Source organism: Vidua chalybeata, chromosome 31 (genome assembly GCF_026979565.1).
Source record: "Vidua chalybeata isolate OUT-0048 chromosome 31, bVidCha1 merged haplotype, whole genome shotgun sequence".
In the NCBI taxonomy this organism is placed as follows: Eukaryota; Metazoa; Chordata; class Aves; order Passeriformes; family Viduidae; genus Vidua; species Vidua chalybeata.
The window spans coordinates 1,888,141-1,907,498 of record NC_071560.1 but is presented as its reverse complement, the minus strand read 5'-3'; the positions used below and the strand labels follow the sequence as shown (position 1 = coordinate 1,907,498).

Here is a 19,358-nt window from a genome sequence, read left to right as displayed (position 1 = left end):
TCACCGCGGCTTTACGGTAGAACCGTCAGCGCGCTCGCGTCATTACGGTAGCGCCGCTCGGGGGGGGGGCGCGGCCTCGCTCTGATTGGCCCAACCCGCCCGCGGCGCGCTACCCGGCCGCTGATTGGACGAGGCTTTCCCGCGCTGGGCGCTGATTGGGCAGCTCCGTGAGGGAGGGAGGAAGGAGGAGGAAGAAGCAGAAGCGGCCATGGCGGCCATGGCGGCGCTGGAGCGCTGGGTGTCCGGGCAGCTGCAGGAGCTGCTGGGCCTCAGCGCCCGCCACGTCCCCGCTTTCCTGGTGGCGCTGGCGCGGCGCAGCCGGAGCCTGGAGGAGCTGCTGGAGCGGCTGCGGGAGACCGAGGCCCTGCGCGTGGAGGAGCCGCGCGTGCGCGAGTTCGCGCGCCAGCTGTGGGACAAGGTGGGCGGGAATTCGTGAGGGGGATGGAAAGTGTGGGCGGGGCTTGTGTGAGGGGAGGGTGGGGTTGTATGGAGGTGGAGGCGTGGCCTGAGCGGAGTGGGCGTGGTTTGAGCGTGTTCCGTGCTGGGGGCGTGGCCAATGGAGAAAGGGCGGGGCTTGAAGGCAAGGTGTGGCAAGGAGGGGGCGTGACCGCCGGTGAGGGGCGTGGCTCAACCAATTCAGGATGTGACATCATAAGTGGGCGTGGCTCTCACGCAGAGCGGCCAATCAGGCTGGGCTCCGGCTTGGAACGGGCGTGGCCATTTCTAGGTGTGGTCAAGTGGGTGTGGCTATATTGGGTGTGGCTGAGTGGGTGTGGCCATTTGGGGTGTGGTCGAGTGGGTGTGGCCAATTTTTTGTTGTGTTTAAGTGGGTGTGGCTAAGTAGGTGTGGCCATTTTAGGGATGCAGTTAAGTGGGTGTGGCCACTTCGGGGTGTGGCTACATGGGTGTGGCCATTCCAGGTGTGGTTCAGCAGGTGTGGCCATTTTGGGGTTGACTGGGTGTGGCCTTTTTTGGGTACGGTTAAGTGGGTGTGGCCATTTTGGGTGTGGTTACGTGGGTGTGGTAATTTTGGGTGTGTAGTTAAGTGGGTGTGGCCTTTGGGGTGTGGTTATGTGGGTGTGGCCACGTTTGGTGTGGCTCAGTGGGTGTGGCTGTTTTGGGTGTGGTTATGTGGGTGTGGTCACTTAGGGTGTGTGGTTAAGTGGGTGTGGTCAATTAGGGTGTGGTTACATGGGTGTGACCATTTTAGGTGTGGCCATTTTGGGTGTGGTGATGTGGGTGTGGCCATTTTGGGTGTGGTTATATGGGTGTGGCCATTTTAGGTGTGGCCATTGTGGGTGTGGTGATGTGGCTGTGGCAATTTTGGGTGTAGTTATATGGGTGTGGCTCTGTGGGTGTGGCCATTTTGGGTGTGGTTAAGTGGGTGTGGTCACTTAGTGTGTGGTTATATGGGTGTGGCCATTTTAGGTGTGGCCATTTTGGGTGTGGTTGTGTGGGTGTGGTCACTTAGGGTGTGGTTGCGTGGGTGCGACCATTTTAGGTGTGGCCATTCGGGGTGTGGCTCTGTGGGTGTGGCCATTTTGGGTGTGGTTAAGTGGGTGTGGTCACTTAGGGTGTGGTTATATGGGTGTGGCCATTTTAGGTGTCGCCATTTTGGGTGTGGTTAAGTGGGCGTGGTCACTTAGGGTGTGGTTATGTGGGTGTGACCATTTTAGGTGTGGCTATTTTGGGTGTGGTTAAGTGGGTGTGACCACGTAGGGGGGTGGTTATGTGGGTGTGGACTTTTAGGGTGTGGCCACTTTGGGTGTGGCTTAACAGGTATGACCACACAGGGTGCGGTCCGGTGGGCGTGTCCAAGTGGGCGTGGCCACTCTGCCCACACCCAGCCGCGCCCATCCCCCCGGTGGGCGTGTCCCCCGGGGTGGGGCGTGTCCTGACCCCGCCCCTCCGCAGGTGCCGCGGGAAGCCCCCCGGGAGCCCCCCGGGCGCGCGGCCGAGCGGGCGGCGCTGGAGCTGCAGCGCCAGAACCGCGGCTACCGATTGGTGGAGAGCGACGAGGAGGAGGGGCCGGGCCCCGCCCAGGGGGGCCACGCCCAGGACGAGCCACGCCCGCGGCGCCAAAACCTGAGGCGCCGGCGCCGCTCCGAGTCGCCCCCCGAGACCCCCGCGGCGTCGCCCTCGCCCCCACCGTGAGCAGAGGGGGATTTTGGGGGGGCTCCCGAATTTTGGGGGGGTTTGGCTGAATTTTGGGGGGGTTTCCCCGAATTTTGGGGGGCTCCCCGAATTTTGGGGGGGGCTCCCCGAATTTTGGGGGGGTCTCGCCAAATTTTTGGGGGGAGTCTCCCCGAATTTTGGGTGTTTTCACCGAATTTTGGGGGGCTCCCCGAATTTTGGGGGGGTTTGGCTGAATTTTGGGGGGAGTCTCCCCGAATTTTGGGTGTTTTCACCGAATTTTGGGGGGTCTCGCCGAATTTTGGGGGGCTCCCCGAATTTTGGGGGGTTTCACCACATTTTTTGGGGGTCTCCCCAAGTTTTGGGGGGTTTCGCCAAATTTTGGGGGGGTCTCGCTGAATTTTGGTGGTGTCTCACCGAATTTTGGGGAGCTCCCCATATTTTGGGGGGGGGTTCCCCAAATTTTGGGGGGGTTTCACTGAGTTTTGGGGGGTCTCCCCGAATTTTCGGGGGGTCTCCCTGAATTCTGGGGGGGTCTCCCCGAATTTTAGGGGGGGTTCCACAAATTTTGGCGGGTTTTGCCGAATTTTGGGGGGCTCCCCGAATTTTGGGCGGGGTTGGCTGAATTTTGGGGGGCTCCCCGAATTTTGGGGGCGTGGCTGAATTTTGGGGGGGCTCCCCAAATTTTGGGGGGTCTCGGGGGTCACTGCTGCCCTTGGGGGGCACCAGAAGCGACCCCTGGGTTTTGGGGTGACCAGCAGGGGTCAGGGACCCCCTGGAGTTTGGGGTGCCCCCGATTTTTGGGGTCCCTCCCTGCCCTTAGGGGTCCCCCTGATCCTTCGGGTGCTGGAATTTTGGGATTTCCCCTCTCAGAGCCCCCCAAAAATCCCTCAAATCCCACAGATTTCACCCTTTTTTTGTGGCCAGGGGGGGATTTTGGGGCTCCCGGGTGGGATTTTGGGTCTCTCGAGTTGAATTTTGGGTCTCCCGGGTGGGATTTTGGGGGTCCCAGATGGGATTTTGGAGCTCCCAGATGAGATTTTGGGGCTCCTGGGTGGGATTTTGGGCTTCCCAGGTGGGATTTGGGGGGCTCAGGTGGGATTTGGGGTCCCAGATGGGATTCTGGGGGTCCCAGGTGGGATTTTGGGGTCCTGGGTGGGATTTTGGGGTTCCTGAGTTGTTTTTTGGGGGTTCCAGGTGGGATTTTGGGGTCCTGGGTGGGATTCTGGGGCTCCCGGGTGGGGGGGGAATTTTGGGGTACCTGAGTTGGTTTTTTGGGGCTCCCAGGTGGGATTTTGGGGCTCCTGAGTTGGTTTTTGGGGGTCCCAGATGGGATTTTGGGGTCCTGGGTGGAATTTCGGCGTCTTGGGTGGAATTTTGGACCTCCCTGATGAGATTTTGGGTCTCCCAGGTGGGATTTTGGGGCTCCCTGATGAGATTTTGGGGCTCCCAGATGAGATTTTGGGGTCCCAGATGGGATTTTGGAGCTTCCTGATGAGATTTTGGGGTTCCCGGGTGGGACTTTGGGGTTTCTGAGTTGGTTTTTGGGGCTCCCGGGTGGGATTTTGGGGTCCCGGGTGGGATTTTGAGGCTCCCAGATCAGATTTTGGGGTCCCAGATGAGATTTTGGGGTCCTGGGTGGGATTTTGGGGGTCCCAGATGGGATTTTGGAGCTCCCAGATGAGATTTTGGGGTCCTGGGTGTAATTTTGGAGCTCCCAGATGAGATTTTGGGGCTCCCGGATGGGATTTTGGGGTTCCCAGGTGGGATTTTGAGGCTCCCAGATGAGATTTTGGAGCTCCCTGATGAGATTTTGGGGCTCCCGGGTGGGACTTTGGGGTCCCGGATGGGATTTTGGGGTCCTGGGTGTAATTTTGGGGCTCCTAGATGAGATTTTGGGGTCCTGGGTGGGATTTTGGGGGTCCCAGATGAGATTTTGGGGTCCCAGATGAGATTTTGGGGTCCCAGATGGGATTTTGGGGCTCCCAGATGATATTTTGGGGCTCCCTGATGAGATTTTGGGGCTCCCAGATGAGATTTTGGGGCTCCCGGGAGGGATTTTGGGGGTCCCTGATGAGATTTTGGGGTCCCAGATGGGATTTTGGGGCTCCCTGATGAGATTTTGGGCTCCCAGATGGGATTTTGGGGTTCCCAGGTGGGATTTTGAGGCTCCCAGATGAGATTTTGGGGTCCCAGATGAGATTTTGGAGCTCCCAGATGAGATTTTGGGGTTCCCGGGTGGGATTTTGGGCTCCCAGGTGGGATTTTGGAGCTCCCGGGTGGGACTTTGGGGTCCCAGATGGGATTTTGGGGTCCTGGGTGTAATTTTGGGGCTCCCTGATGAGATTTTGGGGTTCCCGGGTGGGATTTTGGGCTCCCAGGTGGGATTTTGGAGCTCCCGGGTGGGACTTTGGGGTCCCAGATGGGATTTTGGTCTCCTGGGTGGGATTTTGGGGTTCCTGAGTTGGTTTTTGGGGCTCCCGGGTGGGATTTTGGGGTCCCGGGTGGGATTTTGAGGCTCCCAGATCAGATTTTGGGGTCCCAGATGAGATTTTGGGGGTCCCAAGTGAGATTTTTGGGGTCCCAGATGGGATTTTGGGGTCCCGGGTGGGATTTTGAGGCTCCCTGATGAGATTTTGGGTCTCCCGGGTGGGATTTTGGGGGTCCCAGATGGGATTTTGGAGCTCCCTGATGAGATTTTGGGGCTCCTGGGTGGGATTTTGGGGTCCCGGGTGGGATTTTGAGGCTCCCAGATCAGATTTTGGGGTCCCGGGTGGGATTTTGGGGCTCCCGGGCTGGAGCCCGGTGCTCGGGGGGGGGTTTTTGGGGGTCCCCGAGCCGCTCGTGCCCCTCCCCAAGAGCCGCCGAGCCCCCCGAGGAGCCGGAGGAGGAGTGGGAGGCGTCGGAGCGGGAGCGGCTGCGGGACCTGCGGGAGCGCGACGCCTTCGCCGAGCGCCTGCGGCGGCGGGACCGCGAGAGGGAGCGGGGGTCCCGGGGGGACAGCAAGGTGGGGTCCTGGGGGGGCTTGGGGGGGTCTTGGGGGGGGATTGAGGGGTCCTGGGCGGGTTTGGGGGGGGGGTTTGAGGGATTTGAGGGGGGTTTGAGGGGTCCTGGGGGGGATTGAGGGGTCCTGGGAGGAGTTTGGGGGTCCTTGAGGGGTTTGAGGGGGGTTTGAGGGGTCCTGAGGGGGTTGGGGAGCCTGGGGGGACAGCAAGGTGGGGTCCTGGGGGGGGTCTTGGGGGGGATTGAGGGGTCCTGGGAGGGATTGAGTGGGGTTTGAGGGGTTCTTTGTGGGTTGGGGAGGGTTTGAGGGGTCCTGGGGGGAGTTTGAGGGGGTTTTGAGGGATTTGAGGGGGGTTTGAGGGGTCCTGGGGGGGTTGGGGAGGGTTTCAGGGGTCCTGGGGGGAGTTTGAGGGGTTCTGGGAGGGTTGGGGAGGGTTTGAGAGGTCCTGGGGGGGTTGGGGAGCCCGGGGGGACAGCAAGGTGGGGTCCTGGGGGGGCTTGGGGGGGTCCTGGGGGGGGTTTGAGGGGGGTTTGAGGGGTCCTGGGAGGGATTGAGGGGGGTTTGAGGGGTGCTGGGGGGGATTGGGGGGGTTTGAAGGGTCCTGGGGGGAGTTTGAGGGGGGTTTGAGGGGTCCTTGAGGGGTTTGAGGGGGGTTTTGGGGGGATTTTCGGGAGGTTTGAGGGGTTCTGGGGGGAGTTTGAGGGGTCCTGGGTGGGGATTGAGGGGGTTTGAGGGGTCCTGGGGGGAGTTTGAGAGGGGGTTTGAGGGTTTGAGGGGGGTTTGAGGGGTCCTGGGGGGGTTGGGGAGCCCGGGGGGACAGCAAGGTGGGGTCCTGGGGGTGCTTGGGGGGGTCCTGGGGGGGGTTTGAGGGGTGTTGGGGGGGATTGGGGGAGTTTGAGGGGGGTTTGAGGGGTCCTTGAGGGGTTTTGGGGGGATTTTGGGGAGGTTTGAGGGGTTCTGGGGGGAGTTTGAGGGTCCTGGGTGGGGATTGAGGGGGGTTTGAGGGGTCCTGGGGGGAGTTTGCGAGGGGGTTTGAGGGGGGTTTGAGGGGTCCTGAGGGGGTTGGGGAGCCTGGGGGGACAGCAAGTTGGGTCCTGGGGGGGGTCTTGGGGGGGATTGAGGGGTCCTGGGTGGGGATTGAGGGGGGTTTGAGGGGTCCTGGGAGGGATTGAGGGGGGTTTGAGGGGTCCTGGGGGGAGTTTGAGGGGGTTTGAGGGATTTGAGGGGGGTTTGAGGGGTCCTGGGGGGGTTGGGGAGCCCGGGGGGACAGCAAGGTGGGGTCCTGGGGGTGCTTGGGGGGGGTTTTGAGGGTGTTGGGGGGGATTGGGGGAGTTTGAGGGGGGTTTGAGGGGTCCTTGAGGGGTTTTGGGGGGATTTTGGGGAGGTTTGAGGGGTTCTGGGGGGAGTTTGAGGGTCCTGGGTGGGGATTGAGGGGGGTTTGAGGGGTCCTGGGGGGAGTTTGCGAGGGGGTTTGAGGGGGGTTTGAGGGGTCCTGAGGGGGTTGGGGAGCCTGGGGGGACAGCAAGTTGGGGTCCTGGGGGGGGGTCTTGGGGGGGATTGAGGGGTCCTGGGTGGGGATTGAGGGGGGTTTGAGGGGTCCTGGGAGGGATTGAGGGGGGTTTGAGGGGTTCTGGGGGGGTTGGGGAGGGTTTGAGGGGTCCTGGGGGGAGTTTGAGGGGGGTTGAGGGGTCCTTGAGGGGTTTGAGGGGGGTTTTGGGGGGATTTTGGGGAGGTTTGAGGGGTTCTGGGGGGAGTTTGAGGGTCCTGGGTGGGGATTGGGGGTTTGAGGGGTCCTGGGGGGAGTTTGAGAGGGGGTTTGAGGGGTTTGAGGGGGGTTTGAGGGGTCCTGGGGGGGTTGGGGAGCCCGGGGGGACGGCAAAGTGGGGTCCTGGGGGGTTTTGGGGGGGTCTTGGGGGGAATTGAGGGGTCCTGGGGGGGAGTTTGGGGGGTCCTGGAGGTGTTTGAGGGGGGTTTGAGGGGTGCTGGGGGGGACTGGGGGGGTTTGAGGGGTCCTGGGGGGGGTTTGATAGGTCCTGGGGGGAGTTTGAGGGGGTTTGAGGGGTCCTGGGCGGGTTTGGGGGAGTTTGTGGGGTCCTGGGGGGGTTGGGGGGGTTTGAGGGGTCGTGGGGGAGGTTTGGAGGGGTCCTTGAGGGGTTTGAGTAGGGTTCTGGGGGGAGTTTGAGGGGTCCTGGGTGGGGATTGAGGGGGGTTTGAGGGGTCCTGGAGAGGTTGGGGAGCCCGGGGGGACAGCAAAGTGGGGTCCTGGGGGGGCTTGGGGGGTCTTGGGAGGGGTTTGGGGGGCTCTAGGTGGGGTTTGGGGGGTCCTTGAGGGGTTTGAGGAGGATTTTGAGTGGATTAGGGGGGTCCTGGGTGGGGTTTGAGGGGGATTTTGGGGGGTCCTAGGGGGACTGTGGGGGTTTGAGGGCTCCCGGGGGGGATTTGGGGGATTCTCAGGGGGATTTGGGCCCTCACCCCCCTTTCCTTGCCCAGGCCTACGAGGAAGCCCAAAAACGGCTGAGGATGGCCGAGGAGGAGCAGAAGGCGCTGGTGAGGGACCACCCAGAGCCCCCCAAAAATCTGAGAGACCACCCAGAGCCCCCCAAAACCCTGAGGGACCACCCAGAGCCCCCCAAAACCCTGAGGGAGCCCCCAGAGCCCCCCAAATCCCTGAGGGACCACCCAGAGTCCCCCAAAAATCTGAGGGACCACCCAGAGCCCCCCAAATCCCTGAGGGACCACCCAGAGCCCCCCAAAAATCTGAGGCACCACCCAGAGCCCCCCAAATCCCTGAGGGACCACCCAGAGCCCCCCAAAAATCTGAGGCACCACCCAGAGCCCCCCAAAACCCTGAGGGACCACCCAGAGCCCCCCAAATCCCCAGGGCCCTTTTGCTTCCCATTCCCATTTCCACAGATCCCCGAGCGGTGCGAGCCAGTTCATCCCAGTTCATCCCAGTCCATCCCAGTCCATCCCAGTCCATCCCAGTCCATCCCAGTTCATCCCAGTTCCATCCCAGTCCATCCCAGTCCATCCCAGTCCATCCCAGTCCATCCCAGTTCATCCCAGTCCATCCCAGTTCATCCCAGTTCCATCCCAGTCCATCCCAGTCCATCCCAGTCCATCCCATTTCACCCCATTTTCTCCCCATTTTTTCACCTTTTCTCCCCATTTTATCCCATTTTCTACCCATTTTGTCCCATTTTATCCCATTTTCTCCCCATTTCCTCCCCATTTTCTTCCATTTCCTCCCATTTTCTCTCATTTCATCCCATTTCCGTCCCATTTCCTCCCCATTTTTCCCATTTTTCCCCCATTTCCTCCCCATTTCCTCCCCATCCCTCCCCATTTTCTCCCATTTCCCCCCCAGATCCCCGAGCTGCGCAAGCGCTCGCGCCGCGAGTACCTGGCCAAGCGGGAGCGGGAGAAGCTGGAGGAGCTGGAGCAGGAGATCCAGGACGAGGAGCTGCTCTTCGGGGAGGAGGCGCTGACGGCGCCCGAGCGCCGCGAGCTGCGCTACAAGCGGCGCCTGCGGGACCTGGCCCGCGACTACAAACGGGCCGGGGCCCAGGAGCAGCTGGAGAGGAGCAGCCGCTACCACATCCCCCAGGAGACGCGGGACAAGGTGGGGAGAGCGGGGACGGGGAGGAATTGGTGCCTGGGGAAGGGCAGAATCAGTACCCGAGAAATTCTGAAAATGGTGCTTGGGAAAGGTCAAAATCAGTACCCGAGAAATTCTGAAATTGGCGCCTGGGAAAGGTCAAAATCAGTACCTGAGAAATTCTGAAATTGGTGCTTGGGGAAGGGCAGAATTGGTGCTTGGGAAACCTCAGAATCAGTACCCGAGAAATTCTGAAATTGGTGTTTGGGAAAGGTCAGAATCAGTACCCGAGAAATTCTGAAATTGGTACCTGGGGAAGGGCAAAATCAGTACCTGAGAAATTTTGAAATTGGTGCCTGGGGAAGGGCAGAATCAGTACCTGAGAAATTCTGAAATTGGTGCTTGGGGAAGGGCAGAATTGGTGTTTGGGAAACCTCAGAATCAGTACCCGAGAAATTCTGAAATTGGTGCCTGGGGAAGGGCAGAATCAGTACCCGAGAAATTCTGAAATTGGCGCCTGGGAAAGGTCAAAATCAGTACCCGAGAAATTCTGAAATTGGCGCCTGGGAAAGGTCAGAATCAGTACCCGAGAAATTCTGAAATTGGCGCCTGGGAAAGGTCAAAATCAGTACCTGAGAAATTCTGAAATTGGTGCTTGGGGAAGGGCAGAATTGGTGTTTGGGAAAGGTCAAAATCAGTACCCGAGAAATTCTGAAATTGGTGCCTGGGGAAGGGCAGAATCAGTACCCGAGAAATTCTGAAATTGGCGCCTGGGAAAGGTCAGAATCAGTACCCGAGAAATTCTGAAATTGGCGCCTGGGAAAGGTCAGAATCAGTACCCGAGAAATTCTGAAATTGGTACCTGGGGAAGGGCAAAATCAGTACCTGAGAAATTTTGAAATTGGTGCCTGGGGAAGGTCAGAATCAGTACCCGAGAAATTCTGGAATTGGTGCCCGGGAAATCCTGAAATTGGTACCTGGGGAAGGGCAAAATTGGGTGTTTGGGAAAGGTCAGAATCAGTAGCTGAGAAATTCTGAAATTGGCACCCGGGAAAGGTCAGAATTGGTGCTTGGGGAAGGGCAAAATTGGTACCTGGGAAAGGTCAGAATCAGTACCCGAGAAATTCTGAAAATGGTGCCTGGGAAACTTCAAAATCAGTACCCTAAAATTTCTGAAATTGGCACCCAGGAAATTCTGAAATTGGTGCCCGGGGAAGGTCAGAATTGGTGTCTGGGAAACCTCAAAATCAGTACCCTAAAAATTCTGAAATTGGTGCCTGGGGAAGGGCAGAATTGGTACCTGGGGAAGGGCAGAATTGGTGTTTGGGAAAGGTCAGAATCAGTACTCGAGAAATTCTGAAATTGGTGCTTGGGGAAGGGCAAAATTGGTGTTTGGGAAAGGTCAAAATCAGTACCCGAGAAATTCTGGAATTGGTGCCTGGGGAAGGGCAGAATCAGTACCTGAGAAATTCTGAAATTGGTGCCCGGGAAATCCTGAAATTGGTACCTGGGTAAGGGCAAAATTGGTGTTTGGGAAAGGTCAGAATCAGTACCTGAGAAATTCTGAAATTGGTGCCTGGGGAAGGGCAAAATCAGTACCCGAGAAATTCTGAAATTGGCGCCCGGGGAAGGTCAGAATTGGTGCCTGGGGAAGGGCAAAATTGGTGTTTGGGAAAGGTCAAAATCAGTACCCTAAAAATTCTGAAATTGGCGCCCGGGAAAGACCAGAATTGGTGCTTGGGAAGGTTGAAATTGGTGCTTGGGAAAGGCTAAAATGGGCACCAGGAAATCCTCAACCATCCCAAATTCCCCCCGAAGCCCATCCCTGACCCCCCAAACCACCCCAAATCCCCCCAAACCACCCCTCAATCCCCTGAAAGCATCCCAAATCCCTCCCAAACCACCCCGCATCCCCCCCAAACCACCCTGCATCCCCCCAAAGCCCATCCCTGACACCCCAAACCACCCTGAATCCCCCCGAAGCCCATCCCTGACCCCCCAAATCCCCCCCAAACCACCCCGAATCCCCCCAAAGCCCATCCCTGACACCCCAAATCCCCCCAAACCACCCTGAATCCCCCCAAAACCACCCCAAATCCCCCTCAAACCCCATCCCTGACACCCCAAACCACCCCGAATCCCCCCGAAGCCCATCCCTGACCCCCCAAATCCCCCCCAAACCACCCTGAATCCCCCCAAAGCCCATCCCTGACACCCCAAATCCCCCCAAACCACCCTGAATCCCCCCAAAACCACCCCAAATCCCCCCCAAACCACCCCAAATCCACCCCAAACCATCTCAAATGCCCCTCAAACCACCCCAAATCCCCCCCAAACCACCCCGAATCCCCCCGAAGCCCATCCCTGACCCCCCAAATCCCCCCTGGCAGAAGATCCCGGAGCGGGAGGAGGCGCAGGAGGAGGCGCTGGCCCCGCGGGACGAGCAGCGGCGCTGGGAGGAGCAGCTGCTGGGGGCGGCCGCGCTGCGCTTCGGGGCCCGCGACGCCGCCCGGCGCCAGCGCGGCCCCGACTACGAGCTGCTGCTCGAGGAGGAGGAGATGGTGCAGTTCGTCAGCGCCGCCCGCCTCGAGGGCACCGACCCCCAGAAGGTGGGGCTTGGGGTGGATTCAGGGGTCTGGGGGGGATTTGAGATGGTTTGGGGGGCATTTGGGGTCACAGGAAGGGGTTTGGGGGGGATTTGAGATGGTTTGGAGGGGATTTGGGGTGGTTTGGGGGGGATTTGAGATGGTTTGGGGTGGATTTGGGGTGGTTTGGGGGGGATTTGGGGTCACAGGAAGGGGTTTTGGGATGATTTGAGGGGTTTGGGGATGGTTTGGGGCGGATTTGGGGGTCAGGGATGGGGTTCAGTGGGATTTGGGGTGGTTTGGGGGGGATTTGAGGTGGTTTAGGGGGGATTTGGGGTGGTTTGGGGATGGTTTGGGGGGGATTTGGGGTGCTGGAGGAGGAGGAGATGGTGCAGTTCGTCAGTGCCGCCCGCCTCGAGGGCACCGACCCCCAGAAGGTGGGGCTTGGGGTGGATTCAGGGGTCTGGGGGGGATTTGAGGTGGTTTGGGGGGGGATTTGGGGTGGTTTGAGGGGGGTTGGGGGGGATTTGGGGTCACAGGAAGGGGTTTGGGGGGCATTCGAGATGGTTTGCGGTGGTTTGGGGGGGATTTGAGATGGTTTGGGGGGGATTTGGGGTGGTTTGAGGGGCATTTGAGATGGTTTGGGGTGGATTTGGGGTGGTTTGGGGGGGATTTGGGGTCACAGGAAGGGGTTTGGGGGGCACTCGGGATGGTTTGCGGTGGTTTGGGGGGGATTTGAGATGGTTTGGGGGGATTTGGGGTGGTTTGAGGGGCATTTGAGATGGTTTGGGGTGGATTTGGGGTGGTTTGGGGGGGATTTGGGGTCACAGGAAGGGGTTTTGGGATGATTTGAGGGGTTTGGGGATGGTTTGGGGCGGATTTGTGGGTCAGGGATGGGGTTCAGTGGGATTTGGGGTGGTTTGGGGGGAATTTGGGGTGGTTTAGGGGGGATTTGGGGTGGTTTGGGGATGGTTTGGGGGGGATTTGGGGTGTTGGAGGAGGAGGAGATGGTGCAGTTCGTCAGTGCCGCCCGCCTCGAGGGCACCGACCCCCAGAAGGTGGGGCTTGGGGTGGATTCAGGGGTCTGGGGGGGATTTGAGGTGGTTTGGGGGGGATTTGGGGTGGTTTGAGGGGGGCTGGGGGGGATTTGGGGTCACAGCAAGGGGTTTGGGGGGCATTCGAGATGGTTTGTGGTGGTTTGGGGGGGATTTGAGATGGTTTGGGGGGATTTGGGGTGGTTTGGGGGGGATTTGAGATGGTTTGGGGGGGATTTGGGGTGGTTTGAGGGGCATTTGAGATGGTTTGGGGTGGATTTGGGGTGGTTTGGGGGGGATTTGGGGTCACAGGAAGGGGTTTTGGGATGATTTGAGGGGTTTGGGGATGGTTTGGGGCGGATTTGGGGGTCAGGGATGGGGTTCAGTGGGATTTGGGGTGGTTTGGGGGGAATTTGAGGTGGTTTAGGGGGGATTTGGGGTGGTTTGGGGATGGTTTGGGGGGGATTTGGGGTGCTGGAGGAGGAGGAGGAGATGGTGCAGTTCGTCAGTGCCGCCCGCCTCGAGGGCACCGACCCCCAGAAGGTGGGGCTTGGGGTGGATTCAGGGGTCTGGGGGGGATTTGAGGTGGTTTGGGGGTCAGAGATGGGGTTTGGGGGGGATTTGGGGTCACCGGAAGGGGTTTGGGGGGCATTTGAGATGGTTTGTGGTGGTTTGGGGGGGATTTGGGGTGGTTTGAGGGGCATTTGAGATGGTTTGGGGTGGATTCAGGGGTCTGGGGGGGATTTGAGGTGGTTTGGGGGAGGATTTGGGGTGGTTTGAGGGGGGTTGGGGGGGATTTGGGGTCACAGCAAGGGGTTTGGGGGGCATTCGAGATGGTTTGTGGTGGTTTGGGGGGGATTCGAGATGGTTTGGGGGGATTTGGGGTGGTTTGAGGGGCATTTGAGGTGGTTTGGGGTGGATTTGGGGTGGTTTGGGGGGGATTTGGGGTCACAGGAAGGGGTTTTGGGATGGTTTGAGGGGTTTGGGGATGGTTTGGGGCAGATTTGTGGGTCAGGGATGGGGTTCAGTGGGATTTGGGGTGGTTTGGGGGGAATTTGAGGTGGTTTAGGGGGGATTTGGGGTGGTTTGAGGGGGGTTGGGGGGATTTGGGGTCACAGCAAGGGGTTTGGGGGGCATTCGAGATGGTTTGTGGTGGTTTGGGGAGGATTTGAGATGGTTTGGGGGGATTTGGGGTGGTTTGGGGTGGTTTGGGGGGGATTTGGGGTCACAGGAAGGGGTTTGGGGGACATTTGGGATGAACTTGGTGGCACTAACGACACTGAGGGTGACACCAACGACAACGAGGTGACCGTGGGGCGTCCCCGGTGTCCCCAGGACATCCCCGAGGCCGAGCGCCGCTGGCACTGGGGACACTGGGTGGTTACTGGGGTGGCACTGGGGTGAAGTTGGTGACACCGAGGTGACCGTGGCGTGTCCCCGGTGTCCCCAGGACATCCCCGAGGCCGAGCGCCGCTGGCACTGGGGACACTGGGTGGTTACTGGGGTGGGACTGGGGTGAAGTTGGTGACACCGAGGTGACTGTGGCGTGTCCCCGGTGTCCCCAGGACGTCCCCGAGGCCGTCCCCAAGGCTGAGCACCGCCGGCACTGGGGACACTGGGTGGTCACTGGTGGCACTGGGGTGAAGTTGGATGACACCAAGGCTGAGCACCGCCGGCACTGGGGACACTGGGTGGTCACTGGTGGCACTGGGGTGAAGTTGGATGACACCAATGACACCGAGGTGACCGTGGCGTGTCCCCGGTGTCCCCAGGACGTCCCCGAGGCCGTCCCCGAGGCCGAGCGCCGCCGGCAGTCGCTGCAGGACGGCCGCCGGGCCCTGCCCATCTTCCCCTTCCGCGACGAGCTGGTGGCGGCCGTGGGGCAGCACCAGGTGCTGGTGATCGAGGGCGAGACGGGCTCGGGGAAAACCACCCAGATCCCCCAGTACCTGCACGAGGAGGTGTGCTGGGGGGCACTGGGGGGCACTGGGAGGGGTTGGGATGGGATTGGGAGGGACTGGGAGGGGATTGGGAGGGATTGGGAGGGGTTCGGGGGGGACTGGGGGGCACTGGGAGGGACTGGGAGGGGTTGGGATGGGACTGGGGGACACTGGGAAGGGACTGGGAGGGGTTGGGATGGGATTGGGAGGGACTGGGAGGGGACTGGGAGGGACTGGGGGGGCACTGGGAGGGACTGGGGGGCACTGGGAGGGACTGGGAGGCACTGGGAGGGGGTTAGGAGGGGACTGGGAGGGGCTGGGATGGGATTGGGAGGGACTGGGAGGGGATTGGAGGGGTTGGGATGGGACTGGGAGGGACTGGGGGGCACTGGGAGGGACTGGGAGGCACTGGGAGGGGGTTAGGAGGGGACTGGGAGGGGCTGGGATGGGATTGGGAGGGACTGGGGGGCACTGGGAGGGACTGGGGGGACTGGGAGGGACTGGGGGGCACTGGGAGGGACTGGGATGGGATTGGGGGGGACTGGAGGGGATTGGGAGGGACTGGGGGGCACTGGGAGGGACTGGGAGGGGACTGGGAGGGACTGGGGGGCACTGGGAGGGACTGGGAGGGGACTGGGAGGGACTGGGGGCACTGGGAGGGACTGGGAGGGGACTGGGAGGGACTGGGGGGGGATTTGGGGCCTTGCGGGGATTTGGGGCTGCTCAGGTGTCGTTTTTGGGGTCAGTTCAGCTCCGGGGGGGTCTCCCGGGGGTCTGGGGTCTCTGTCACCCCCCCGAGCCCGCTGTCCCCGCTGTCCCCAGGGCTACACGCGGGGCGGGATGAAGATCGGGGTGACGCAGCCGCGGCGCGTGGCCGCCATGAGCGTGGCCGCCAGGGTGGCCGTGGAGATGGGGACAAAGCTGGGCAACGAGGTGACACCGGGGACATGGGGACATGGGGGGGGACACTGGGGACATGGGGGGGACACTGGGGACACTGGGGACATTGGGGGGACACTGGGACACTGGGGACACTGGGGGGGACACTGGGGACACTGCAGGGGACGCTGGGGACATGGGGGGGACACTGGGGACAAAGCTGGGCAACGAGGTGACACCGGGGACACCGGGGACATAGGGGGGACAGTGGGGACATGGGGGGGACACTGGGGACACTGGGGACACCGGGGACACTGGGGACAGTGGGGACATGGGGGGGACACTGGGGACAATGCTGGGGACATGGAGGGGACACTGGGGACACCGGGGACACTGGGGACACCAGGGACAGTGGGGACATGGGGGGGACACTGCGGGGACAGTGGGGACAAAGCTGGGCACAAGGTGACACCGGGGACATGGGGGGGACACTGGGGACAGTGGGGACATGGGGGGGACACTGGGGACAAAGCTGGGCAACGAGGTGACACTGGGGACACCGGGGACAGTGGGGACAGCAGTGACATGGGGGGGACACCAGGGACAGCAGGGACACTGGGGACACTGGGGACGTGGGGGACATGCGTGGATGGGGGGACACTGGAGACGCGAGGACACATCCCCACCTCCAAGCACGATGTCCCCACCTTGGGGACACATCCTGGGCATGTTGGGGACACCCCGGTGACACATCTTGGGGGGGGTTTGAGTGACCACGGGGGTGGCCTGAGTGACCCTGGGGGGGACAGAGCGAGCCCGGGGAGGTGGCAGCAGCCCCGGGGAGGTGACAGCAGCCCCGGGGAGGTGACAGCAGCCCCGGGGAGGTGGCAGCAGCCCCGGGGAGGTGACAGCAGCCCCGGGGAGGTGACAGCAGCCCCGGGGGGGGGTGACAGCAGCCCCGGGGAGGTGACAGCAGCCCCGGGGAGGTGGCAGCAGCCCCGGGGGGGGGTGACAGCAGCGCCAGGGAGGTGACAGCAGCCCCGGGGAGGTGACAGCAGCCCCGGGGGGGGGTGACAGCAGCCCCAGGGAGGTGACAGCAGCCCCAGGGAGGTGACAGGGCCGTGTCCCTTGTCCCCAAGGTGGGGTACAGCATCCGCTTCGAGGACTGCACGTCGGAGCGCACGGTGCTCAAGTACATGACGGACGGGATGCTGCTGAGGGAGTTCCTGACAGAGCCCGACCTGGCGTCCTACAGGTGACAAGGGGACACTGGGGACACCTGGGGACATCGGGGACACCTGGGGACACTGGGGACATCGGGGACACCTGGGGACATCGGGGACACTGGGGACATGGGGGACACTGGGGTCATCAGGGACACTGGGGACATCGGGGACATTGCAGACACCTGGGGACACTGGGGACATGGGGGACACTGGGGACACTGGGAACATTGGGGATACCTGGGGACATTGGGGACACTGGGGACATTGAGGACATTGGGGACATTGGGGACACTGGGGACATTGGGGACATTGGGGACACTGGGGACACTGGGGGACATCAGGGACACTGGGGACATGCTCTTCTTCCTGTCCCTATCCCCGTGTCCCTGCCCCTGTCCTCTTGTCCCTGTCTGTGTCTCTCTATCCCTGTCCCCATGTCCCCATCCCCGTGTCCCCATCCCTGTCCCCATGTCCACGTCCATGTCCCCGTGTCCCTGTCCCCATCCCTGTCCGTGTCCCCATGTCCCCATCCCTGTCCCCATGTCCCCGTGTCCCCATCCCTGTCCCCATGCCCATGTCCATGTCCCCATCCCCGTGTCCCCATCCCTGTCCCCATGCCCATGTCCATGTCTGTGTCCCCGTGTCCCCATCCCTGTCCCCATGCCCATGTCCATGTCCCCATCCCCGTGTCCCCATCCCTGTCCCCATGCCCATGTCCATGTCCCCATGTCCCCATCCCCGTGTCCCCATCCCTGTCCCCATGCCCATGTCCATGTCCCCATCCCCGTGTCCCCATCCCTGTCCCCATGCCCATGTCCATGTCTGTGTCCCCGTGTCCCCATCCCTGTCCCCATGCCCATGTCCATGTCTGTGTCCCCGTGTCCCCATCCCTGTCCCCATGCCCATGTCCATGTCCCCATCCCCGTGTCCCCATCCCTGTCCCCATGCCCATGTCCATGTCCCCATCCCCGTGTCCCCATCCCTGTCCCCATGCCCATGTCCATGTCCCCATCCCCGTGTCCCCATCCCTGTCCCCATGCCCGTGTCCGTGTCCCCGTGTCCCCATCCCTGTCCCCGTGTCCCCGTGTCCCCATCCCTGTCCTCATGTCCCCGTGTCCCCAGCGTGATCATGGTGGACGAGGCCCACGAGCGCACGCTGCACACGGACGTGCTCTTCGGGCTCATCAAGGACATCGCGCGCTTCCGGCCGCAGCTCAAGGTGCTGGTGGCCTCGGCCACGCTGGACACCGAGCGCTTCTCGGCCTTCTTCGACAACGCGCCCGTCTTCCGCATCCCGGGGCGGCGCTTCCCGGTGGACATCTACTACACCAAGGTGACGCGGGGACACTGGGGGCGTCGGGGGCGTTGGGGGCGTTGGGGGCATAGGGGACATCAGGGACATTGGGGGACATTGGGGACATCAGGGACATTGGGGACATTGGGGACATTGGGGACATTGGGGACATTGGGGACATCGGGGGCGTTGGGAACATCGGGGACATTGGGGACATCGGGGGCATTGGGGGCATTGGGGACGTTCAGGGTGTTGGGGACATTGGGGGCATTGGGGACATTGGGGACATTGGGGACATTGGGGACGTTGGGGGCATCGGGGACGCGGGGGACATTGGGGACGTCGGGGACATCGGGGACGCTGGGGACATTGGGGACATCGGGGGCTTTGGGGGTGTTCAGGGCATTGGGGACATCTGGGATGTTGGGGACATTGGGGACGTTGGGACATCTGGGACATTGGGGACACTGGGGATATTGGGGACATCGGGGACGTTGGGGGTGTTCAGGGTGTTGGGGACATTGGGGACTTGGGGACACTGGGGGTGCTCAGGCCTACCTGGGGCTGTGGGGTGTTGGGAGCATTTAGGGACACGAGGGGACACAGGAAGAGGGGGATGGCTGGGGACCTTTGGGGACAGCCGGTGCTGATGTCCCCGATGTCCCCGATGTCCCCTGCTGTCCCCGCTGTCCCCTGATGTCCCCGATGTCCCCTGATGTCCCCGTGTCCCCCGCTGTCCCCCGATGTCCCCTCGGTGTCCCCGCAGGCGCCCGAGGCCGATTACCTGGAGGCCTGCGTGGTGTCGGTGCTGCAGATCCACGTCACCCAACCCCCCGGGGACATCCTGGTCTTCCTCACCGGGCAGGTCAGTGTCACCTCCGTGTCACCTCCGTGTCACCTCCGTGTCACCTCCGTGTCACCTGGGCGTCACCCTGTCCCCCTGCTGTCCCCATCCCCTGAGAGCTCCCCTGTCCCCAGCCCCAATTTCCTGCCACGAGTCTTTGTCCTGCTGTGTCCCCGATGTCCCCAACGATGTCCCCGATGTCCCTGATGTCCCCAATGTCCCCAATGTCTCCGATATCCCCTATCCCCTGGGTGTCCCCGATGTCCCCAATGTCCCTGATGTCCCCAATGTCCCTGATGTCCCCTATCCCCTGGGTGTCCCTGATGTCCCCAACGATGTCCCCGATGTCCCTGGGGTGGCAGGAGGAGATCGAGGCCTGCGTGGAGCTGCTGCAGGAGCGCTGCTGGTGCTGCCAATGTCCCCGATGTCCCCAATATCCCCTATCCCCTGGGTGTCCCCAATGTCCCCAACCATGTCCCCAATGTCCTCAGTGTCCCCAATGTCCCCAGCGATGTCCCCAATGTCCCCGATGGGGTGGCAGGAGGAGATCGAGGCCTGCGTGGAGCTGCTGCAGGAGTGCTGCTGGTGCTGCCCATGTCCCCAATGTCCCCAATGTCCCCGATGTCCCCAATCCCCTGGGTGTCCCCAATGTCCCCAATGTCCTCAGTGTCCCCAGTGTCCCCAGCGATGTCCCCAATGTCCCCAATGGGGTGGCAGGAGGAGATCGAGGCCTGCGTGGAGCTGCTGCAGGAGCGCTGCTGGTGCTGCCCATGTCCCCAATGTCCCCGATGTCCCCAATCCCCTGGGTGTCCCCGATGTCC

The 19,358-nt window shown here is 61.7% G+C and overlaps 1 protein-coding gene across 4 annotated transcripts in view; it reads left to right on the top strand.

The window, feature by feature from the left end:
• The first annotated feature begins 178 nt into the window (after positions 1 to 178).
• DHX16 (DEAH-box helicase 16) overlaps positions 179 to 19,358 on the top strand; it is a 27,458-nt gene continuing 8,278 nt past the window's right edge. Inside the window, exons 1-11 of one of the 4 annotated variants that reach the window (XM_053967941.1) lie at positions 179 to 418; positions 1,915 to 2,150; positions 4,993 to 5,140; positions 7,628 to 7,684; positions 8,505 to 8,759; positions 11,126 to 11,344; positions 14,127 to 14,315; positions 15,117 to 15,227; positions 16,313 to 16,428; positions 17,522 to 17,732; positions 18,460 to 18,558. In XM_053967941.1, the coding sequence (XP_053823916.1) occupies positions 209 to 418; positions 1,915 to 2,150; positions 4,993 to 5,140; positions 7,628 to 7,684; positions 8,505 to 8,759; positions 11,126 to 11,344; positions 14,127 to 14,315; positions 15,117 to 15,227; positions 16,313 to 16,428; positions 17,522 to 17,732; positions 18,460 to 18,558 (1,851 nt within the window). In that variant the 5' untranslated portion in view covers positions 179 to 208. Of the gene's footprint in view, positions 419 to 1,914; positions 2,151 to 4,992; positions 5,141 to 6,400; positions 6,412 to 7,627; positions 7,685 to 8,504; positions 8,760 to 11,125; positions 11,345 to 12,832; positions 12,898 to 14,126; positions 14,316 to 15,116; positions 15,228 to 15,700; positions 15,718 to 16,312; positions 16,429 to 17,521; positions 17,733 to 18,459; positions 18,559 to 19,358 lie in introns of those variants that run through there. The other 3 variants (XM_053967942.1, XM_053967943.1, XM_053967945.1) reach the window with 3 other exon arrangements.